Genomic DNA, 18,294 nt, shown 5'->3' with positions numbered 1-18,294 from the left:
ATATCCATTTGTTTCTAATTAAATTAGGTGTGCAAATAGTATTCATGCAACCTTATAATTTACAACTATAAGGATTGCAGTACTTTAGATGTGTTGTTTAGGAACTGCAGCAGAATGGATCAATAAGCATAGCAATTTTAATTGAAAATGTGTACCTCCAGGTAGATGTGAGGTAGACTTGTTTTGAACTTAGTGTCCTACCTTCTGGTAATGTTGCAAAAAATGATGTTGTTAATACAAATTAGAGTAGTTGGGGGCCAATGGTATACAAATTTATTAAATAAAAAAATCTCTCTTTGTTCATTTGTCTAAAGTATCTAACATTTTTCTGGTGGCAACAACAGTCCATAACAATAATATAACAGAAAGTGCTGTTGGCAACTCTGTTGGGAAGCACACTTTCTCAAATTTGAAAGCAGAATGTTTCCCTTTATGTGATTGTTTAAAATAGAAAACCTCTGACAGAAGTAAGATTATCTATACTATCTGAATTTCTGATTTCACAGTTCTTCCTAATCACAGTCTCTTTAATCTCCCTTAGTTTATTATGCATTTGGATTGTCACTTATAATTGTATCCAAATGTAATTTCCATGGTGATTAAAATTAAAGCATTTTAATTTAATAATGATAAATATGTATCTTCCAGGACTTAAGTGAATTACACAACAGGCAGTCTACAGATCAGAATATCAACTATACTAGTCTTTGTAAAAAGTTTAATTTAATCATCCTAAATGGTACAACGGTGAATCTTGGAATATTAATTTTTATTTGTGGGTGGGGAACAACTTTGCTAGATTATTGTCTAGTAGCTACCAAAATATTTTCTTTAGTTAGGTTATATAATATTGGCTTAAAATCACATAGTGACCACCAAGTTATAATTATAACTAAGTTTCTTAACCAATGATAAAGATGTTTGTAGTACCCAACATTACTATTAAAAGAAACTATATACTACTGGTGCCAATTTAATTAAAGTCATTGTTAAAATACATCTCACCCATTTAATATAAAATGCCAGTCAAAATCCTTAAATAAAACTGATCTACTGATAATGTTGTCTTTTCTTCATGTATATCATTATTTGAACACTGAAAATGCTCTTCGGCTATGAATGACCAAATATTTGTCCGTCTGTCAAACTTCCTTAAAACAACAGTAAAATATTGCAACATCAGAACATTTCTGGATTAACACATAACATATAGTCTTTGGGATTTTTAACCAATGTAAAGGTCTTTTATCCTTTTATACATAACTTTTTATCCTCTACTTTTTATTCAAAGCATATGTAATCACTGACTAAAAAGTGTAACCGCTGATTAAAAAATGTAACCGTTGACTATAAGTTCTGCTTCCCTTCCTCCTTTTATGCTGTGGTAATGTTCTCTACTTTTTAGTTTTGGGGTTGCCATGCTCTGGTAACTTGGTTCATCACTTCAGAAGGGGAGGGGAGAGGAGAGTGGTTCCTTGTTTAATATATTGCTGTTTTGTTCCCTACAGTATTTCACCATAGTCATAATCAATTTTGTCAACTTGTTCCCCTTTTCTCTAAAAGATAAATGAGTCAGAATATGAAACATTGATTTAAAGAAGTTAATGAGAATTTAAAAACAAGAAAAATCTTTGAGTTCAGTGCATCCTTTCCTTTCCTTTCCTTTCCTTTCCTTTCCTTTCCTTTCCTTTCCTTTCCTTTCCTTTCCTTTCCTTTCCTTTCCTTTCCTTTCCTTTCCTTTCCTCTCCTCTCCTCTCCTCTCCTCTCCTCTCCTCTCCTCTCCTCTCCCTTTAACTTTTCCTTTAATGTTTCCTTTAACTTTTCCTTTTTCTGTCCTTTGGTGCCTTTGAGTCAGTGATAATACCTGGAAATTGCCTGCACAAGTCCCTGAAATTTTTTTGACAAGATTTCAGAAATAATTTGCCATTGTCTCTCTCCTAGGACTCAGAGAGAATTATTGGGCCAAAGTCACCCAGCTGTCTTTGAGCTTGAGATGGTACTAGACTTTAACGTCTCCTGATTTTCCAGCCTGGTGCCTTAACTGCACCAAAGTATAAATAAAGATACTTCTTTGATACTTTTTCATCAGAAAAAACTTATGAATAAAAGTTCCTAGCAGGGGCTGACATTATGAGACAATAATCACTAGATCCGGTTTAGCTATAATTCTGGGCAGAAGTCAAATGGTGTGAAGCAAGAACCAGCTTGAGAAATTTTCAAACATTTCCTTCTTCCTTTTTTTAATGACCTCTTTCTCTGTAATAATTGTCCTAAGAATTGCAGTTTTTATGGTAACATTGTAAGCTAGGTCAGTATCCACCTGCCTGCCTTATCCTTCAACAGAGGAAGCTGGCAGTATCTGAGAATGAAAGACCAAAAGCAAACTTAAAATGCCAACATTAAGAGTTCATGGCAAAAATAATATTTGACCCTAAGGTTTCTTCAACTGTAACTTGACCTCGCCATTGCACAGAGCTAAGTCATCACCTACTTCTACAGAATTATGTGGGTGTGCTCCAAATCTATTCAGATTATGCTAACAGTGTAGACACACTTTGATTTTATCATTTGCTTGTTGCAAGAGAGTTACCTAAGTTGTTCATAAATATAGTCATCTGCTTTCATGGAAATGTTCCTACCATCATAGATTGACTCATGATCAGATCAGAATCTAACATATTGCCCAGACGTTCATTCAGCTGAGTTCAGTGGAGCTTTCCTTCATTTAAGAAAGTATCCAACCATATTTATGTCTGTAGTATGGAACTAGATACCTCCCTTTCCTCTCATTAGAAGACTGTCCCATTCTTCCACTGAATGAGGATGGTTCTGTTAAAATTCTGCATCCATTCACAATGTTCCTCACTTAGCAACCACTTATTCAGCAACAACAGCACTGAATGAGTGGTACTTAGGACCAGTTCTCATACTTGTGGCTGTTTCAGTGTCCACAATGTGATCACCATTTATGACCTTCTATGTCAGCTTTTGACAAGCAGTCAGTGGGAAAAATGGCAGAAGTTGCAAGTGTGATGTGATAAACCTCACCAACAACTTAGTTGATTGATTAATTATCTGAATTTTGTGTAATTTTTTTTAAATCAGTCAAATCTTTAAGTATTCCATCTGGGTTTGGGCAGAAGGGGTTGTAATAGTACAGTTTCTAGAGAAGTACATGCTATATTGTTTCTGTGTGTCCAGGGTCACAGGGGCATTGTCGCTCTAGTTAAGAAATCTTCCTGCATCAGCCTTCAAAGACAGTTGAGGAGTAAGCGTAACATCAATAAAGGCCCAATAAAGGCCCTTCAGGAACATTGATTTGTTAAATATGCCATATAGGGGAAGCAAAATCCCTGTTGGCTTCACTGGCAATAAAAGTTGAGGACCAGGCTAGGTCCAAATGATATTTTGTGTCCACTACACTCCCTTTAATTAGCGTTTGATCTGATCATATCCCATGCTAAGTAGAAAATCTGGAGACAATCCCAAGGATTTTAGTTGTTCTCAAAAAGATTCTTCATGTCTGTCATTGTCACTGGTGCCTATGTTCTGCAGATTTTCTATATTTTGGCTAGGGCTTCTACTATCCATATAGAGTTCCTGAAAATATGCCTCCCAGCTCCCTGGGGTAACAATCCACAGGGCCCAGGCCATTTCTTGGGGCGTTACGTGAAGTGATGTGCCAGAAAGAGGCTGAGTCGTTAGATCGGACTGCCTAAATGTGTCGTGTCCTGTTGCTTTTCATGGCTTTTTTCTTTCTTTCTTGCATCTAGCAGTTGTTTGTAATATCCTTTTCTGCTGGAGGAGATTACGTGCAGCTGTCATTGTAGCATTGGATACATAAGTCTGGTAAATGGGAAGAGCTTTTTTTGCATAAAGTTGAACCATGGCTTGGAGTGATGCTGTTCTTGCTTTAGGGCTGCACAGTTGCAGCCAGTTAAGTGCTGGTGGAACACTTCGGTTAGGGTGTTATAATTATCTAAAAGTACACCAGGAGTTTCCGAGATGTCAGGGCAGACTCCGGGTTCTGTAGTTGAACCGCAGCAAAAAACCTCAGTTATTATTTGGTGGGATCCTTTTAGCTCAGCAGTTTGTTTTTCCTGCTGGCATTGGCAAGACTAAGCAGCAATCCTTAATGTGTGTTTCTTAAGTGAAGGCATTTAACTTAATCAGGATTGGGAGATGATCGCTATCAAATTTAGGCATAACTTCTAGGACCTTGTCATGAGGGAAAAGGTCCCTAAATTCAATTATATAATCAGTTGCACTCATTTTCTGGAGCCTGATAGGCAGGTGGATTTGGCTAGGTAGTCATTCTCAAGGGCGCCATTTAGAATGAGGAGTTTTAACCTGCAAAGTTTGATTTTAGATCCTTTGAGCAATGAGTGGTGAGGAATTCATTATCTTCAGGGATGGGAGGGGGGCATTTGTGCTTTATTTATTATTTTATTTATTAGACTTATATACCGCCCTTCTCCCGTAGGACTCAGGGCGGTTCACAAGGTTTTTTAAAAACAATACAACAAGTTACAAAAATTAAAAACAATTAAAATGATTACACTAACCTTGAACTAAAAACCCCAATCACAATTAAAATACAATTAAAACCCCAGTTAATAGTCTCAGTCCAGGCCAGAAAGCTCGAAGAGCCACGTCTTCAGGTCCCGGCGGAATGAGCGAAGGTCAGGGGCAGTCCTAAGCTCTACAGGCAGCTGGTTCCAAAGGGCCAGTGCACTCATAGAGAAGGCCCTCCCCCTGGGTATTGTCCGCCGGCAATCTTTTACCGGAGGTACCCTGAGAAGTCCCTCCCTGTGGGAGCGCACAGGACGAAGGGAGCTTGATGCCGGCAGCAAGTGTTCCCTCAGATATCCCGGACCCAAGCCATTTAGGGCTTTATAGGTCATCACCAGCACCTTGTTGATTCATTTTCTCTTTATCCCTTACATTTAGCACATTTATTTTTAAATAGTCCTGTATAGATTCTACTTGTCTTTTTATATCAGACCAAAGAGCAATCAACATACAACAGTGGAATATTAAGGACAGAAAAATTCACAATATTATGCTTAGAGAAAAATGATATAAAATGTTCTATTGATTGTATATTGCTCCAGTAATGAATACCAAATTAGACAATTCATTCTTTAAACATTATTGGAAGCCCGGTTGGATCTTAGATAGATAGATAGATAGATAGATAGATAGATAGATAGATAGATAGATAGATAGATAGATAGATAGATAGATAGATAGATAGATAGATAGATAGATAGATAGATAGATAGATAGATAGGCAGGCAGGCAGGCAGGCAGGCAGGCAGGCAGGCAGGCAGGCAGGCAGACAGACAGACAGACAGACAGACAGACAAACAGATTTGATAGACAGATTTGATAGACAGATTTAATAGCAATGCTGTATAAGCCAGTTGAGTAAAATGACCCATAACAGAATGAAATGAATCTTAAAGGTGAATTTTTATTTTTAGTCCACTATTTTTTTCACTAAATAATATTAAGCCTGAGCTGGTTTGGGTGAGCTGAACAACATGGTCACAGACAGACTGCATTTTTAGTTAACTTTTAAAGCTTTTGTTTTAAATACTCTTTTATTTGGTTTTCAAATGTTTTACATAGTGATTTTATTTCATATCAGTTAATAATTTTAGTACCCTGTATTAGGATTAATAATTTTAGAAATTTACTAAGTCTTATATTCCCTCAAAATATATTGAATTGGTTTTATACATGATAACAACTGCTAGGATTTTCTGCATTTCCAAATGAAAGTTACAAGAATGATTACGTAGAATAATTATGCAATTATAAAAAAACCCTAACTTGTCATTTGAAAAATAATTCTCATATAGAATATAATTCAACATTGAAATTATTTTTGGATTGTAGTTTTATAAATGGGTTTTTATCAAACCCAAAATCTGGCTTTCTCTTAACATAAGATTATAATAGCCAATATTTTTGTGATCTGAGAAATTTGCCATATTTCTTAAATTAGACAGAAATGCTTGCAATTTGAGTTATACTTTATGAGTAATGGTTGTTGTGGTTACTATGCTACTTAATACCCCAATTTTAATATTGATTTATTTTATAATGATTTAAAATTTTAAATTGATGTAATATAATATCAGCTATTAAACAGAATGTAATACATTCACACTTAACATTTAATAAATACTCTAATATGCAAATTTATATTTATGTATAAATTTATATTACATTACTTTTGACATGTTTTAACTAATTTTATAATCCTTGTAATTTTCTTTTTTGTATTTTCACTTTTTCCTCTTATTCTCCCCTTGCTGTAAAATTGCTTGTACTTGTAAAATTAATACATTAAAAAAACAACAGGGAAAAAACAGAAAGGATCTTTATGTATGAGTAAAACCACTTTTGAGATCAAACTGGAAGTAAGACAAGTGAGAAACATTCTTCCTTTTTTGGTTATCATCTGACAACAGAGGAAAATCTGAAATGTTCTGTTGTAACACTAGTAGAATATGAATGTGCAGCTTGCAATGTTTCCTCAAACTGGAGTGTTTTACAAATGTCATTGCTTCCTTCATGTGAGCTAGAGCATGTTGCCACCTTTTGAAAATTTGTACTGTCTAGACTCTAGAATAACAACAGGATGTGGATAGGAACATTTCTTCGAATAAATTTACTTCTTAAGAAAGATATCCAGAAGAATTTGGTTCAGTTCTTTCCTCTCTTGATGAAATTACTGGCCCTCTTGGTTTCTTTCCAGGTGCTGGAGAATAGTTACTTTAAAACAAAGTAAAATACAAACAATGACACTTCACTACTGTCTGGCATGGAAGAACAGAAGTACATGTTATAATGATTAATATTTTTAAAATGCTTATCCAACTTTTATACAGGTTTTTTCAAAGGATTTGAAGTTTTATAACTTTCTTAGTCTCATTTTCAAGCAAGGCAGGCAAGAGGTGGGGACTGGAGGTTATAGCTTTTTAAAATTGTTTTTTGGCCTTCAAAGGCTGCAAGGCATGTGGTGATAATGGCGCCAGAAGAATGAGGAAAAACCTCTAGCTCTGTGGGAGAGGTTGTTTTTATTCAAAATAACTTTAATACACCTATTTGTGACATATGTTATTAAAACAATTTTTAATTGGCCACTGAATTTCATATGTGTGATCTTATGAGAGAGCAGAAATATTGGTTGCATACAGCCCAGAAATTGTGGGTTTCCTCTCCTTTGTAGTAAAGCTTGTATTGAACTTATTCAGTGGCTTTTAATCCAGCAAGAAGGCAACCATTTGCCTAATTACAAATTACTAATATAAATATAAATTTAATTGGCTTTTTTTGGCACAGCAGCACACTGCTACTTTATGCTTAATTTGTGGTCTACTAGGGTGCCCAAGTCCTTTTCATAGGTACAGGTAGTCCTCGACTGACAACAGTTTGCTTTGTGATTGTTGAAAGTTACAATGGCACTGAAAAAATTGACTTATGGCTATTTTTCATACTTACGACCATTGCCATATCTCCATGATCGCATGATCAAAATTTGGACACTTGGCAACTGGCTTATAACTATGATGATTGCAGTGTTCCCAGGATCATGTGATAACCTTTTGTGACTTTATGATAAGCAAAGTCAATGGGGAAGCCAGATTCACTTAACAACCCTATTACTAACTTAACAACTACAGTGATTCACTTAACAGTTGTGGCAAGAAAGGTCATAAAATGGGGCAAAACTAAACTAACAAATGTCTCATTTAGCAACAGAAATGTTGCACTCAGTTGTGGTTGTACATCGAGCACTATCTGTACTGATGCAAATCAACTGTCTTGTATCTGTGCATCTGGTTTTTCATGCTTAAATGCAGAACCTTACATTTTTTCCCCACCAAACTGTTTTTGTTGGATAGGCCTCAATATCCAAGTCTAGCAAGATCCTTTTGAATCTTGTGCCCATCTTCTCGAGTATCAGCAATTCCCTCCTCCCTCAGCTTTGTCTTGTACAAATTTGTTGAGCTTCCCTATGTACCTTCATCTAAGTCAGACATGTCAAACTCGCAATGTCACGTGACGTCGTGCGACATATCGGAACTTTTTCCCATTGCCGGCAATGGGATGGGTGCGGTTTCTCTGTGACACTCCAGCCCGCAGGCCGGCAGTTTGACACCCCTGATCTAAGTCATTTATAAATATGTTGATACAACCACTAGGTACTCCTGTTCTGTACCAGCCTGCTACCGGCCTTGCAGAAAGGCAACCCCTGTACAAACGGCAGAGGCTGGAATACGTCTGCCAAATTTATTACACAAACAAACAACAAAACATGAAACAAGATACCGGAGCTTTGATCCTCTATCGGAGCGGTTGCTTTCAGCAAACCAGCCCTCCCCCAAACACTCCCTTTATAAGAGTTCAGGGCGTGGCCTCTCTTTGCCTCCTTCCGAGAAGTCCCACAGCCTTTCTCTGCTTGCTCCTACTTGACTGCCTCCTGCGTCGGGCGTCCTTGAACAGGGCCAGCTGTGGGTCATCTTCATCCACACTGTCGGGCTCACACAGCTGGGTCTCCACCAAGTAAGAGGGGCCTGGCTGGGGGCTCTGCGGAGCCTCCAAGCCATCATCAGCAAGTTCTTCTTCAACACCCCCCTCCTCCCCCTCATCTGAGTCATCCGACCCAACTGCCGAACCCACAGGCTGACCCTGAATCACAACAACTCCTAAGGAGAGGGTAGTCCTTCTCTTTGTTAGTCATACCCAGTTTCTGCAACTGTTCTTCATATATTTTAGCCTCCAGACCCCTAATCATCATTGTTGCTCTTCTTTGCACTCTTTCTAGAACCTCAACCTCTTTTTTACATTGTGGTCACCAGAACTGGGTGTAGTATTCCCAGGGCTTTTTTTCTCATAGAACGCTCAGAACGGAGTTCCGGCACCTTTTTGGGATGGAACCTTGTAGGGTAGGCAAGGCGGGTTGTATGACATGTGTGAGTTCCGGCACCTTTTTCTTTTACAAAAAAAGCACTGAGTATTCCAAGTTTGATCTTACTAGTTCCAATTCCTTATTGTTGTGTATTTTACATTCTTTAAATTAAGATAATTATTTCTATTATGTAATCCACAATAATTTTAATATGATCATAACCTTAAGTCTAATTTAAAATAGTCAATACAAGTGTAAACAAATATTATACACCCTTCCATTTCTCCTCAGGAGTTCTTCCTCCGCGGAGTATCTTCTTCCATTTATTATTTAAATTTTAGCCATGCATTGGAAAGATAATTGTCTTGTTTCTTATATTTCATTGCATACTATTTATTTTCCACAGGAAATGTTTCCTAAGTACTTCCTTTTGCTATTTGGAGCTGTGCTGCTGTTGTTGACAACAGGTAAGCTGCATTTGCCATTACTATGCAATTCTGCCATATGGCCTCAGTCCGTAGAATAGGGGAGATGCTTAAGACCATTGAAATAAAAAAGACCAATTCTTTAGGTTCTGCTGAAGGGCCAATATGTCCCATCACATTCTGAATAATCCAAGACACTATTATTCGGTCACTTGGATCTCAATTAATACTAACAGATGCAGGAGAGAACTATGAACAGAAGAGCTGGCTTATCCTAGAGAAAATCCGTATGTTCATCTGAAGTGTTTTCCAGACTTCTTTCAAAGGCAGTTAGCATGCTGCATCTCTTAACTGATGAGCTCAGAGAGCAATGGGCATCAACAAAAGTCAATGGGGAAATCAGCTGGAAGTTGCAAGTCCCAGGTGGCTTGTAAGGAGGCCTGAGAGTGGGTGAATGTGAAGGGAAGTAGAGGGTGCTGTAGTGAGTGCAGGTAAGCTGGGGAGGGGGTGCTGCAGTGCTGTGCAGATGGGTGGCAGCACTGCACAAGCCTGAGCGAGAGATGGCTGGAGCTGCAGGGCTGTCAGGGCTCAGCGGAAGCAACAGGATCAGCGCTTCTTCGGGGCTCTCAGGGCTCAGTGGAAGTGCCAGGATCAGCGCCGGTCTCCAGCTGGAGCTCAGCACTGATCCTGGTGCTTCTGAGCCCAGAAAAAGCGCTGATCAGCTGGAATGTTGCAGCATCTCCAGGGTCTTGTGATTTACATTCAGATGCTTGGCAACTGATTCATATTTATGACGGTCAGTGTCCCAGTGTCATGTGAAGTGATCAAAACCTGCTGCAACCACCCAGCAGAGGGGGGGGGAAATAAAAACCAAACACCCTCCCCCACCCCACCCCTGCTGCCAATCCTCAGCAGAAATGTTCACAACAATGAAAACCTCGGACAGGAGGAAGAGTGCCACTGGGTAGGCACGCAGGTGTCTTGCTCGGCTGTGGCTTGGAGGACACTTTTTTCAGTGCCATTGTAACTTCAAACAGTCACTAAGCAAACTGTTGTAAGTCGAGGGCTACCTGTACTTCTTCACTTTTTTCCTTTTTTGGGGGGTTATCAAGTTTTTGACACCTTGCTAGGTGACCGGTGGTGCTTGGATGTTGCCATATCCTAAAAGTGGTACAATGGGTGAAAAGGTTGAAAAGCCCTGCTTGTAAATCACTTAAGAGTGGGCTGTAAAGCACTGGGAAGCAGTATATAAGTCTAAGTGCTATTGCTATCCACTCAGTGGCTGGTTTGAGTATTCAGGGAATGAAGATAGCTAGGTCACCATCTGGTGAACAAACCCTTCCAGGTTATGTCATGGAACAATTAACACATTGTTCACTTGATGCACCTTATGCAACACTGTTGTTGACTATGTTTGCATCAGGATGTAGTTTAGGGAGAAGAAGGGCAAACCATTTGTTTAATTTCCCTTTTGTATGGATATGCAGCACTTCAGGGTGAGACTGTATTCCATGACTTGGTTTTACATTTTTTTTCTTATGAACTAGCAAAGATTATTTTGTCTTATTTGACACAGTGTTCAGCTCCACTATAACCCACTAGATTTGCAAGCTGTTGCAAATGGTGGAGTTGAGGGTCAACTTCCTTTACCTCAGTATCTCCAAGGGTACTGTAGAAACAGTTTTTTGGTTTTTTCAGGAGGTTGCTAGGGGGCAGGTAGCCTTGTTCCAGTGTCAAAGCAAAGGTCGCACCTATAGATTTACAGGCCCATAAAAGAAAAAGAACATCATTTTAGTACAGGTAGTCCTCGACTTACAACCATTCTTTAGTGATTGTTCAAATTTATCATAGTACTGAAAAAAAGTGACTTATGACCTGTTTTATCACTTACGACCATTGCAGCATCCCCATGGTCATGTGATCAAAATTCGGGCGCTTGGCAACTGGCATGTGTTTATGATAATTGCACTGTCCCAGGGTCATGGGATCAGGGTTTGTAACCTTTCCAGCTGGCTTCTCTCAGGCTAAGTCAGTGGGGGAAGCCAGATTCATAAAGGAGTCATGGCCACATGATTCATTTGACATCTGTAGTGGTTCACTTAACAACTGTGGCAAAAGAAGTTGTAAAATGGGGCAAAACTCACTTAACAATCACAGCAACGTTTGGCTTAATTGTGATCCTAAGTTGAGGACTTAGAACAGCTGATGCTTGGGGTGGTTGGCAAAATGCACTTCCAGATGGTAGATTGCTGCCAAAGTGGGCTATTTTCATATCTGGGGAGGTTCAGGTACTTGTGTTTTGTCTGTTGTTCATTATAGCTCTTTTATAACATTTTCTTCCTCTTCCTTCTTAAGCATTTTCTCTCGAATGTACCAAATACAATGTAAAAACATGTCAGGACTGCATTGAGTCTGGCCCTGGTTGTGCCTGGTGCAAGAAACGGGTAGGTTTTTTTTTAAAGAAAGAGAAACAAAAAAAACAAACTCTTACATTTTAAAGTGTCTTTCAGTTGTCTCTTTTTAATTTGTCCCTTTCAACTGTCATTGACTGTTTGGGGTTTGCTTTTTGGTTTTTTGCTTTGGGTGGAAACTTTGGCTCACATTAAGTTCTGCTTTATGAAAAGGCTTGCTGTCAGTGCTCCCAGAAAAGAAAATACTTGCAGTCCGAAAATACTAAAAAAAAGAATTCTATCTTTATTTTGTCATCAGATGAACTTGACCTTCTCTGTCTCATCTCTCGCAATGCTATTTTACTGGGGTTATAGGAAACAAAGCAGACTGTAATGTTCTTTCTTATAGCTGCTAGTAATGGAACTCAAATCCAGGAAAGCCCCCACTGGCACTAGCACAGCATCTGCCCAACAACTTTAACAATGATTCCTAGTGGAAAATCAAAGGGGTCGCTGAATGCCCAGACATAGAAAGACATATAAAAGATCCCACACAAAAAAGGTGCCAGGCTTTTAACTACCACATCAGAAATGGACAATCCTGAATAGGATTCGCACCTCGCACCCGGCATTTGCCGGGATTCTCTGTATAAATGGGGTAAAATATCCTTCCTTCCATGTGACTCAGTTGGGGTCCCATGTCAAACTGTAGATTTCCATCATGACTGGCTGAAAGCTGAGGGCATATACCGGTCCAGCATTTGATTTTTTTTAATATAAATAATGCTGCTCTTCAATGGTTAGATGGCCCGGAGACATTGATATTTCAACATAGATCTCTTTGTCATTTATATTTTATTGGATTCTACTAATCTAGTTGAAATGTTAATTTATATTACTAGTCCATATATGATTATGCCATACACTAAATAAATAAATAATACTAATGGAACCAATACATTGGTAGAATTTTTTTCTTTACATTCACACCTAATGTTAAACCCAAGGAAAGAATGTGTGTACAAACCACTACAAGCATACAGAAATAAATGTTGCTAAGATGAGGAACCAAATAATTTCCGCTCTTATTGTGCAGCATAATTAAATTTTGGTTGAGTATTGTCCTTGTACTCCAAATGCATAACAATATAAATATGTTTGTGTTTACAGTGCTTTGGGTATTCTGATTTGGTGTTGTAAATGCTAGGGAAACAGAACAGGTGGTTTGGAAAATCTGTAAGATTCTTCTCATTCTCATCCATTTTTAGTTTTTCAACTAAAAAGGAGTGGAATGGTAAGGAAGATATTAAAAAATTGGTTTCATTGATTCCAGAAAGAATATTCATATTCAAAGGTCTTGTAAAAGGCATTAATAGACCAAAGAAATAATAATTATTTTGTGCACACTTGATAAATCCTGTAAATTTATATTTTCAGTTACTTTTGATTGTGCCCATCAAGGCTTTGGTCAATCAATAATTTTAAACCATTTTTTACAAGAGAAAAATAAAAATAGCTCAGTCATGCTGGAACCATTGCAGAATTTCTTACTAATGATACTATCAGCCAGTTTTGGCAAATTTTGGCCAGACTGCCCTAAGGGCAACTAATGCCCAGTTTGACATGCTTATGCTATTCTATGCAATTTAGGATATTTGAGATATAGGTTTGCAAGCCAACATACTGTTGACCACATCTCGCTGACTAGGAGGAGGATGCAGTGGACTGTAAGTTAGGCTAGATGATAAAGCACCCTCGAAAAATGCAATCTCATACCACTTGTGTATTGTTGTCAAGGAAACTATATAACCATGTCATGAAGTTCTAAAAAATGACTTCAGCTTGAAGGAGGTACTATCTTCATATTGCTGTGAAATACCAAATGAAGTAATTATTATTTTAAGAAATAAATAGCTCTGACTCTACTGGTATTTCGAAGGGCCTTGAAGGCATGGTTCTTTGCTAAGACCTTGGTGAGAATAATTGATCTCCATTTAATTTGTTTCTCTTGTTCCTATCTGGGTTTATTTCTCTGCCATCATGTTTTTTTGTACTGTTACTTGTTTTAAAATGTCTTAAATAATTGGTGAACTGCCCAGAGTTGCTAGAATGATGATGATGATCATAATGATGATGATGATGATTGCAAGAAACATGCCCTTTAACAATAAAATAATATTTTCCTCTATGTAAAATATTTTATGTATACCCAATAAATATCTCAAGCTTATTAATTGTTTTTGTGTTTTGATTGTTATGAAACACAGGATTTCACAAAAATAGGAGAACCAGATTCAGTTCGATGTGACACAAAGCAAAAGCTCCTTGAGAAGGGATGTGATGGGAACATTATTTTCCCAGAAAGCTTTGCTCACCCAGTTTCTTCTGATCAATCAAATATGAAGAAACAAATCTACCCAGAGGAGGTGCGACTACATTTAAGACCAGGTATTTCAGAATCTGAACCTTAAATCAGAAACTTAGGAAATGGCTAAAAGAATGGCTGCAGGAAGCATATGACACATGTGACTTTTTCCATTTCTTATCAAGCATTTTTTTTTAAAATAGAGAATTAGTATAGATCCAGCTTCAAATATATCGATATATATATTCTTATTCAAAAGCTCTGTTTAGACAACATGACTAATTGTATTTTCCAAGGCAATTAATTCACTATGACTTTGGCACAATAATTCAGGCTAACTACAATTCTATTAATGTCATTTTTTAACTTTAAAATTTCCTAGTTTTCACTATAATGAAACACCATATGCGTATCTCAGAGTATGTGAGATCTGAGTATCATATATAAAATTATGCAAATTAAAGAGAATGGGGGAATAGGCATGTGACCCGTGTGTTTGTGTGTTTTTGTGTATATGTATATGCACAAAGATTGCTGGCTTGATTTCTGTTTCCATATTCCATACCCCACTTTCATTCTGTGCATTTCTCACTCTGCTCCTCTGCTCCTATCCTCACACTGCACCTTCCCCTGGGACCTAATTAACTTCAGTGATGCCTTCTTTATCATTCTGTCACAATTTGACCACCATGCTGATTTCTTCTGCCCTTTCATGTGCTTTCATGGGTTTCTCACACGTCACACAATCAGCTACTCAGCCTACAGTCACCTGGTTCAGAGAAGCATCATTAGGTTTGTGAGATGAGATAAAATTGGAGCAGATGTTCAACATCTTCCCTTTTACCAATAGAACAACCTGCTGTTTTTAATGTGACATTCCAGCGTGGGGAAGATTATCCTATAGATCTCTATTATTTGATGGACCTCTCATTTTCTATGGATGATGATCTGCAAACAGTGAAGAAATTAGGAGGAGATCTCCTTAAAGCTCTCCAGAGCATTACCAAACGTGCACGGATAGGTATGTGCATTCTACTAAAATATTCAACTGTCTTCTGTCACAACAGATGAAAGCACTTAACCAAGTTTAGCTGATCTTGAGAAACAGCTAATAAGGGTCATACCCAATTAGTGCTCAGTAAGAAACCACCCTGAAACCCTAAGGGTGCTGAAATGTCAAAAATGTATTCCAAGTGGTGATAGTGCAAATGGTTTCATATTATTGATAAGAAAATGGCATGGCAGTGTCCATGAGTGGCCAAGAATTAAGCTTGACATGATTCTTATTTTTTCAAGTGTTTCCAGCTACTAAGATTCCCCTGAGAAATTCTATAATATGGAGTCCGGTATTTCTCATGTCTTAATTAACATTTCTTAATTTTGCATTTTGAAGAAATAGCCATTTTCAGAATTTTAACATTGGATACAACTATATTTTATGGTTAGTTTTCTTTTCTTTTTTATTTGACATAATAAAATGTCATACCATGGAAATAAAGGAGACTAAGGTTCTGGTACAACAATTCTGTAAAGAAGGATTGCATTATTTGGTGTTTTCTGGATTAGGGAGCTTCTATGCTAGTATAGTTTCCACTCTTGAAGCCCTCAGATTTGGTCTCACAATGGTCTGCGCTTCTCCCCACTTCAATCATTGTGAATAACCACCAAGAGCAACCCATGCTTCTTCTGCTGGCAGGAGTGCCAAATCAACTACTTAATGGCATTGCATGTACTTGCCCCATCCTTACCACAGCAAATAATGTATATCTCTGGTGGTTGAAAAGCCCAGGGTGACAGTACCAAGATTTGTAGCTTGTCCGCAATGGGGAAGTAGAAATATCAATGGGAAGCCAGCCTGCCCCAAGCACCAAAGAGCTCCAGCATTGCAATTTGTAAATGGAAGTTTTGCTAAGTGACATTTTGGACATTTGGGCTGGAAAAATACAGAGACATGATAATATTGAGAGATCAGCACTAAAGCCTTTTGAGATGACCTTAAAAATCTCCTCCTTACATTGTACTGCAAACCAAGGTCCTACAAATAAGCTATAGGTTGGGGGAATTTAAGAAAGTGTTCCTCATACTACTAAATGAAATAGTGGAATTCACTTTTTCATGCTATGCTGAGAGCCTTCACCTTAAATGGCTTTAAAACAATATTAGATAATTTATGGAGGATAAAGCTACTAACGGTTGGTAAACATAATATGCCTTCTCCAGGAAAGTTAACATGGATTTGAATATCAGTTATCCTCATGTCCTTCTCATAGATGTCAGACAAGATTTGACTGACTGTTGCAAAAAAACAGAATGCTTGGTTAGGTAATCCCTCAGTGCAGTCCAACCAAGCTCTTCTTAAGACAGTTGGCATCTCCAAAACATTTTCCACTAGCTTCTGTCTTTCAAGGACTACTGTTCCTTAACATTTTCTTTAGGTTTTGGTGCCTTTGTGGATAAGACTGTCCTGCCATTTGTAAACACACATCCAGAGAAGCTCCAGAATCCATGCCCAACCAAGGAGACCAAGTGCCAACCACCATTTGCTTTCAGGCATGTGCTTAGCCTCACTGATGATGTACAGAGTTTTAAAGAAGAAGTAGGGAAGCAGAACATATCGGGGAATCTCGATGCGCCAGAAGGAGGACTTGATGCCATGATGCAGGCCGCCGTCTGTGGGGTAAGTCTCATGGCCACTACTGTGTGGAAATAGAACTGATTAATGACCTCTGGAAGATGGTTTCACTAATTTATTATTTCCAGTATATGCTACTTTTCCACAAATTCTATACAAATAATTTTTCCGTTCAGGGCCATGAATGTAAGCCCATATAAATGCCACTTATGATTATTTACATTTATATTGTGCTTGTTGTCAGTATGGGCAACTGAAACAGCTTGCAGGGGGAAAAAGTGACAAACTAAACAGAATTAACAATCCAGGATTTCCCACAGAGACTGTTCATTTATTAAAACTAATATTTGTGTTCTGCTCATGCTGTTTTTCCCCCTGGAATAAACTAAAAGAAGCCAAAACCTTTGACTTCAAATATCATACCTTACTGTTTTTAAGGCTTCTTAAGATTATGACATTAATAGCATAAAAATTATTAGAAAGTAAATTCTTTTTATGGTTCCTGAGGTGGGTTTGGTCTTTTCTTGGCGTCAACAAACACACTAGCTGAGTCAACCAAGGAGGGTTGGGAAGAAGGTGAAGTAGAATGCCTCACATTTATTTTCTTCGTATCTCTGCCACTGAATCCAGCCTTGGGGTAAGCTAGGAGAAATAGGTTTTCAGGAAGAACTCTTTTGGAGGAAGGCATCTGGAAGGAAAATGCTGAATTTCTTTCTTTAGCAGCAGGACAGGCACCTGAAAGCACCTGTTAAAGATGTGACATTAGAAAGGCTTGCCTGTCTTAGATTGAAAAATTGTCAGATTCATCATGTCCCTTTCTGCATCGGCGATTTTGTAATTTGTTATAATTATTACTGCTTTAGAATTTGTTTTGTTTTAAAATCTAGAATAAAATTGGCTGGAAGGATGTGACTCGCTTATTGGTCTACACAACCGATGATGGTTTTCATTTTGCTGGGGATGGTAAGCTTGGAGCCATTTTAACACCTTTTGATGGAGAATGCCACTTGGAAGACAATATGTACAAAAAAAGCAATGAATATGTAAGTATACAAGTAGCTCTCAGCTAGCACTGCTATAGGATAAGTAGTTTGCCTTTTCAGTCTAGAGGTAGACTAGAGTTCATGTAAAACAGCTGGTCTGCAGTATTCGCCCTCTGGAAATGAGAATCAAGATGCCAATCATTTTGACAATACGAACATGATTTACCAGATTATGTGCAATCCAATAAGAATAATTATATTAAGAGCAAGATTTTATACTGTTTTTAATAACATCTAATTACACAATTGTATATATGTGTATGTGTTTCTATTATATATTTAGAGTAACATGTACTTGTGTCTCCGTGTGTACACACACACCCCAACACACAGTGTGCTGCCTAAAATAAATCCATAGAATAAAAAAAGAACAAACAAAATATTAAAATGTAGTAAGGCTACAAACACGTCAACAATTATTAAAGAGAAGACCTGCCAAACTTCTGTGAATGCAGAAGCTATTTGTGTTCATTAAAGCTGTACAAGATTTTTCATGCTTCCTCTCTGGAAGCC

General features: G+C 37.8%; 1 protein-coding gene across 2 annotated transcripts in view; it reads left to right on the top strand.

The window, feature by feature from the left end:
- Positions 1–18,294, top strand: part of ITGB2 (integrin subunit beta 2) — a 42,624-nt gene that overhangs the window by 918 nt on the left and 23,412 nt on the right. Inside the window, exons 2-7 of one of the 2 annotated variants that reach the window (XM_081341002.1) lie at positions 9,333–9,393; positions 11,707–11,795; positions 14,009–14,189; positions 14,957–15,127; positions 16,542–16,783; positions 17,626–17,781. In XM_081341002.1, the coding sequence (XP_081197128.1) occupies positions 9,333–9,393; positions 11,707–11,795; positions 14,009–14,189; positions 14,957–15,127; positions 16,542–16,783; positions 17,626–17,781 (900 nt within the window). Of the gene's footprint in view, positions 1–9,332; positions 9,394–11,706; positions 11,796–14,008; positions 14,190–14,956; positions 15,128–16,541; positions 16,784–17,625; positions 17,782–18,294 lie in introns of those variants that run through there. The other variant, XM_081341003.1, reaches the window with a different exon arrangement.

The sequence above is a fragment of the Vipera berus genome, assembly GCF_964194415.1.
Source record: "Vipera berus genome assembly, chromosome: 1".
NCBI classification, from domain to species: domain Eukaryota; kingdom Metazoa; phylum Chordata; class Lepidosauria; order Squamata; family Viperidae; genus Vipera; species Vipera berus.
The sequence above is the reverse complement of the archived record's forward strand: the minus strand, read 5'-3'. Positions and strand labels throughout refer to the sequence as shown.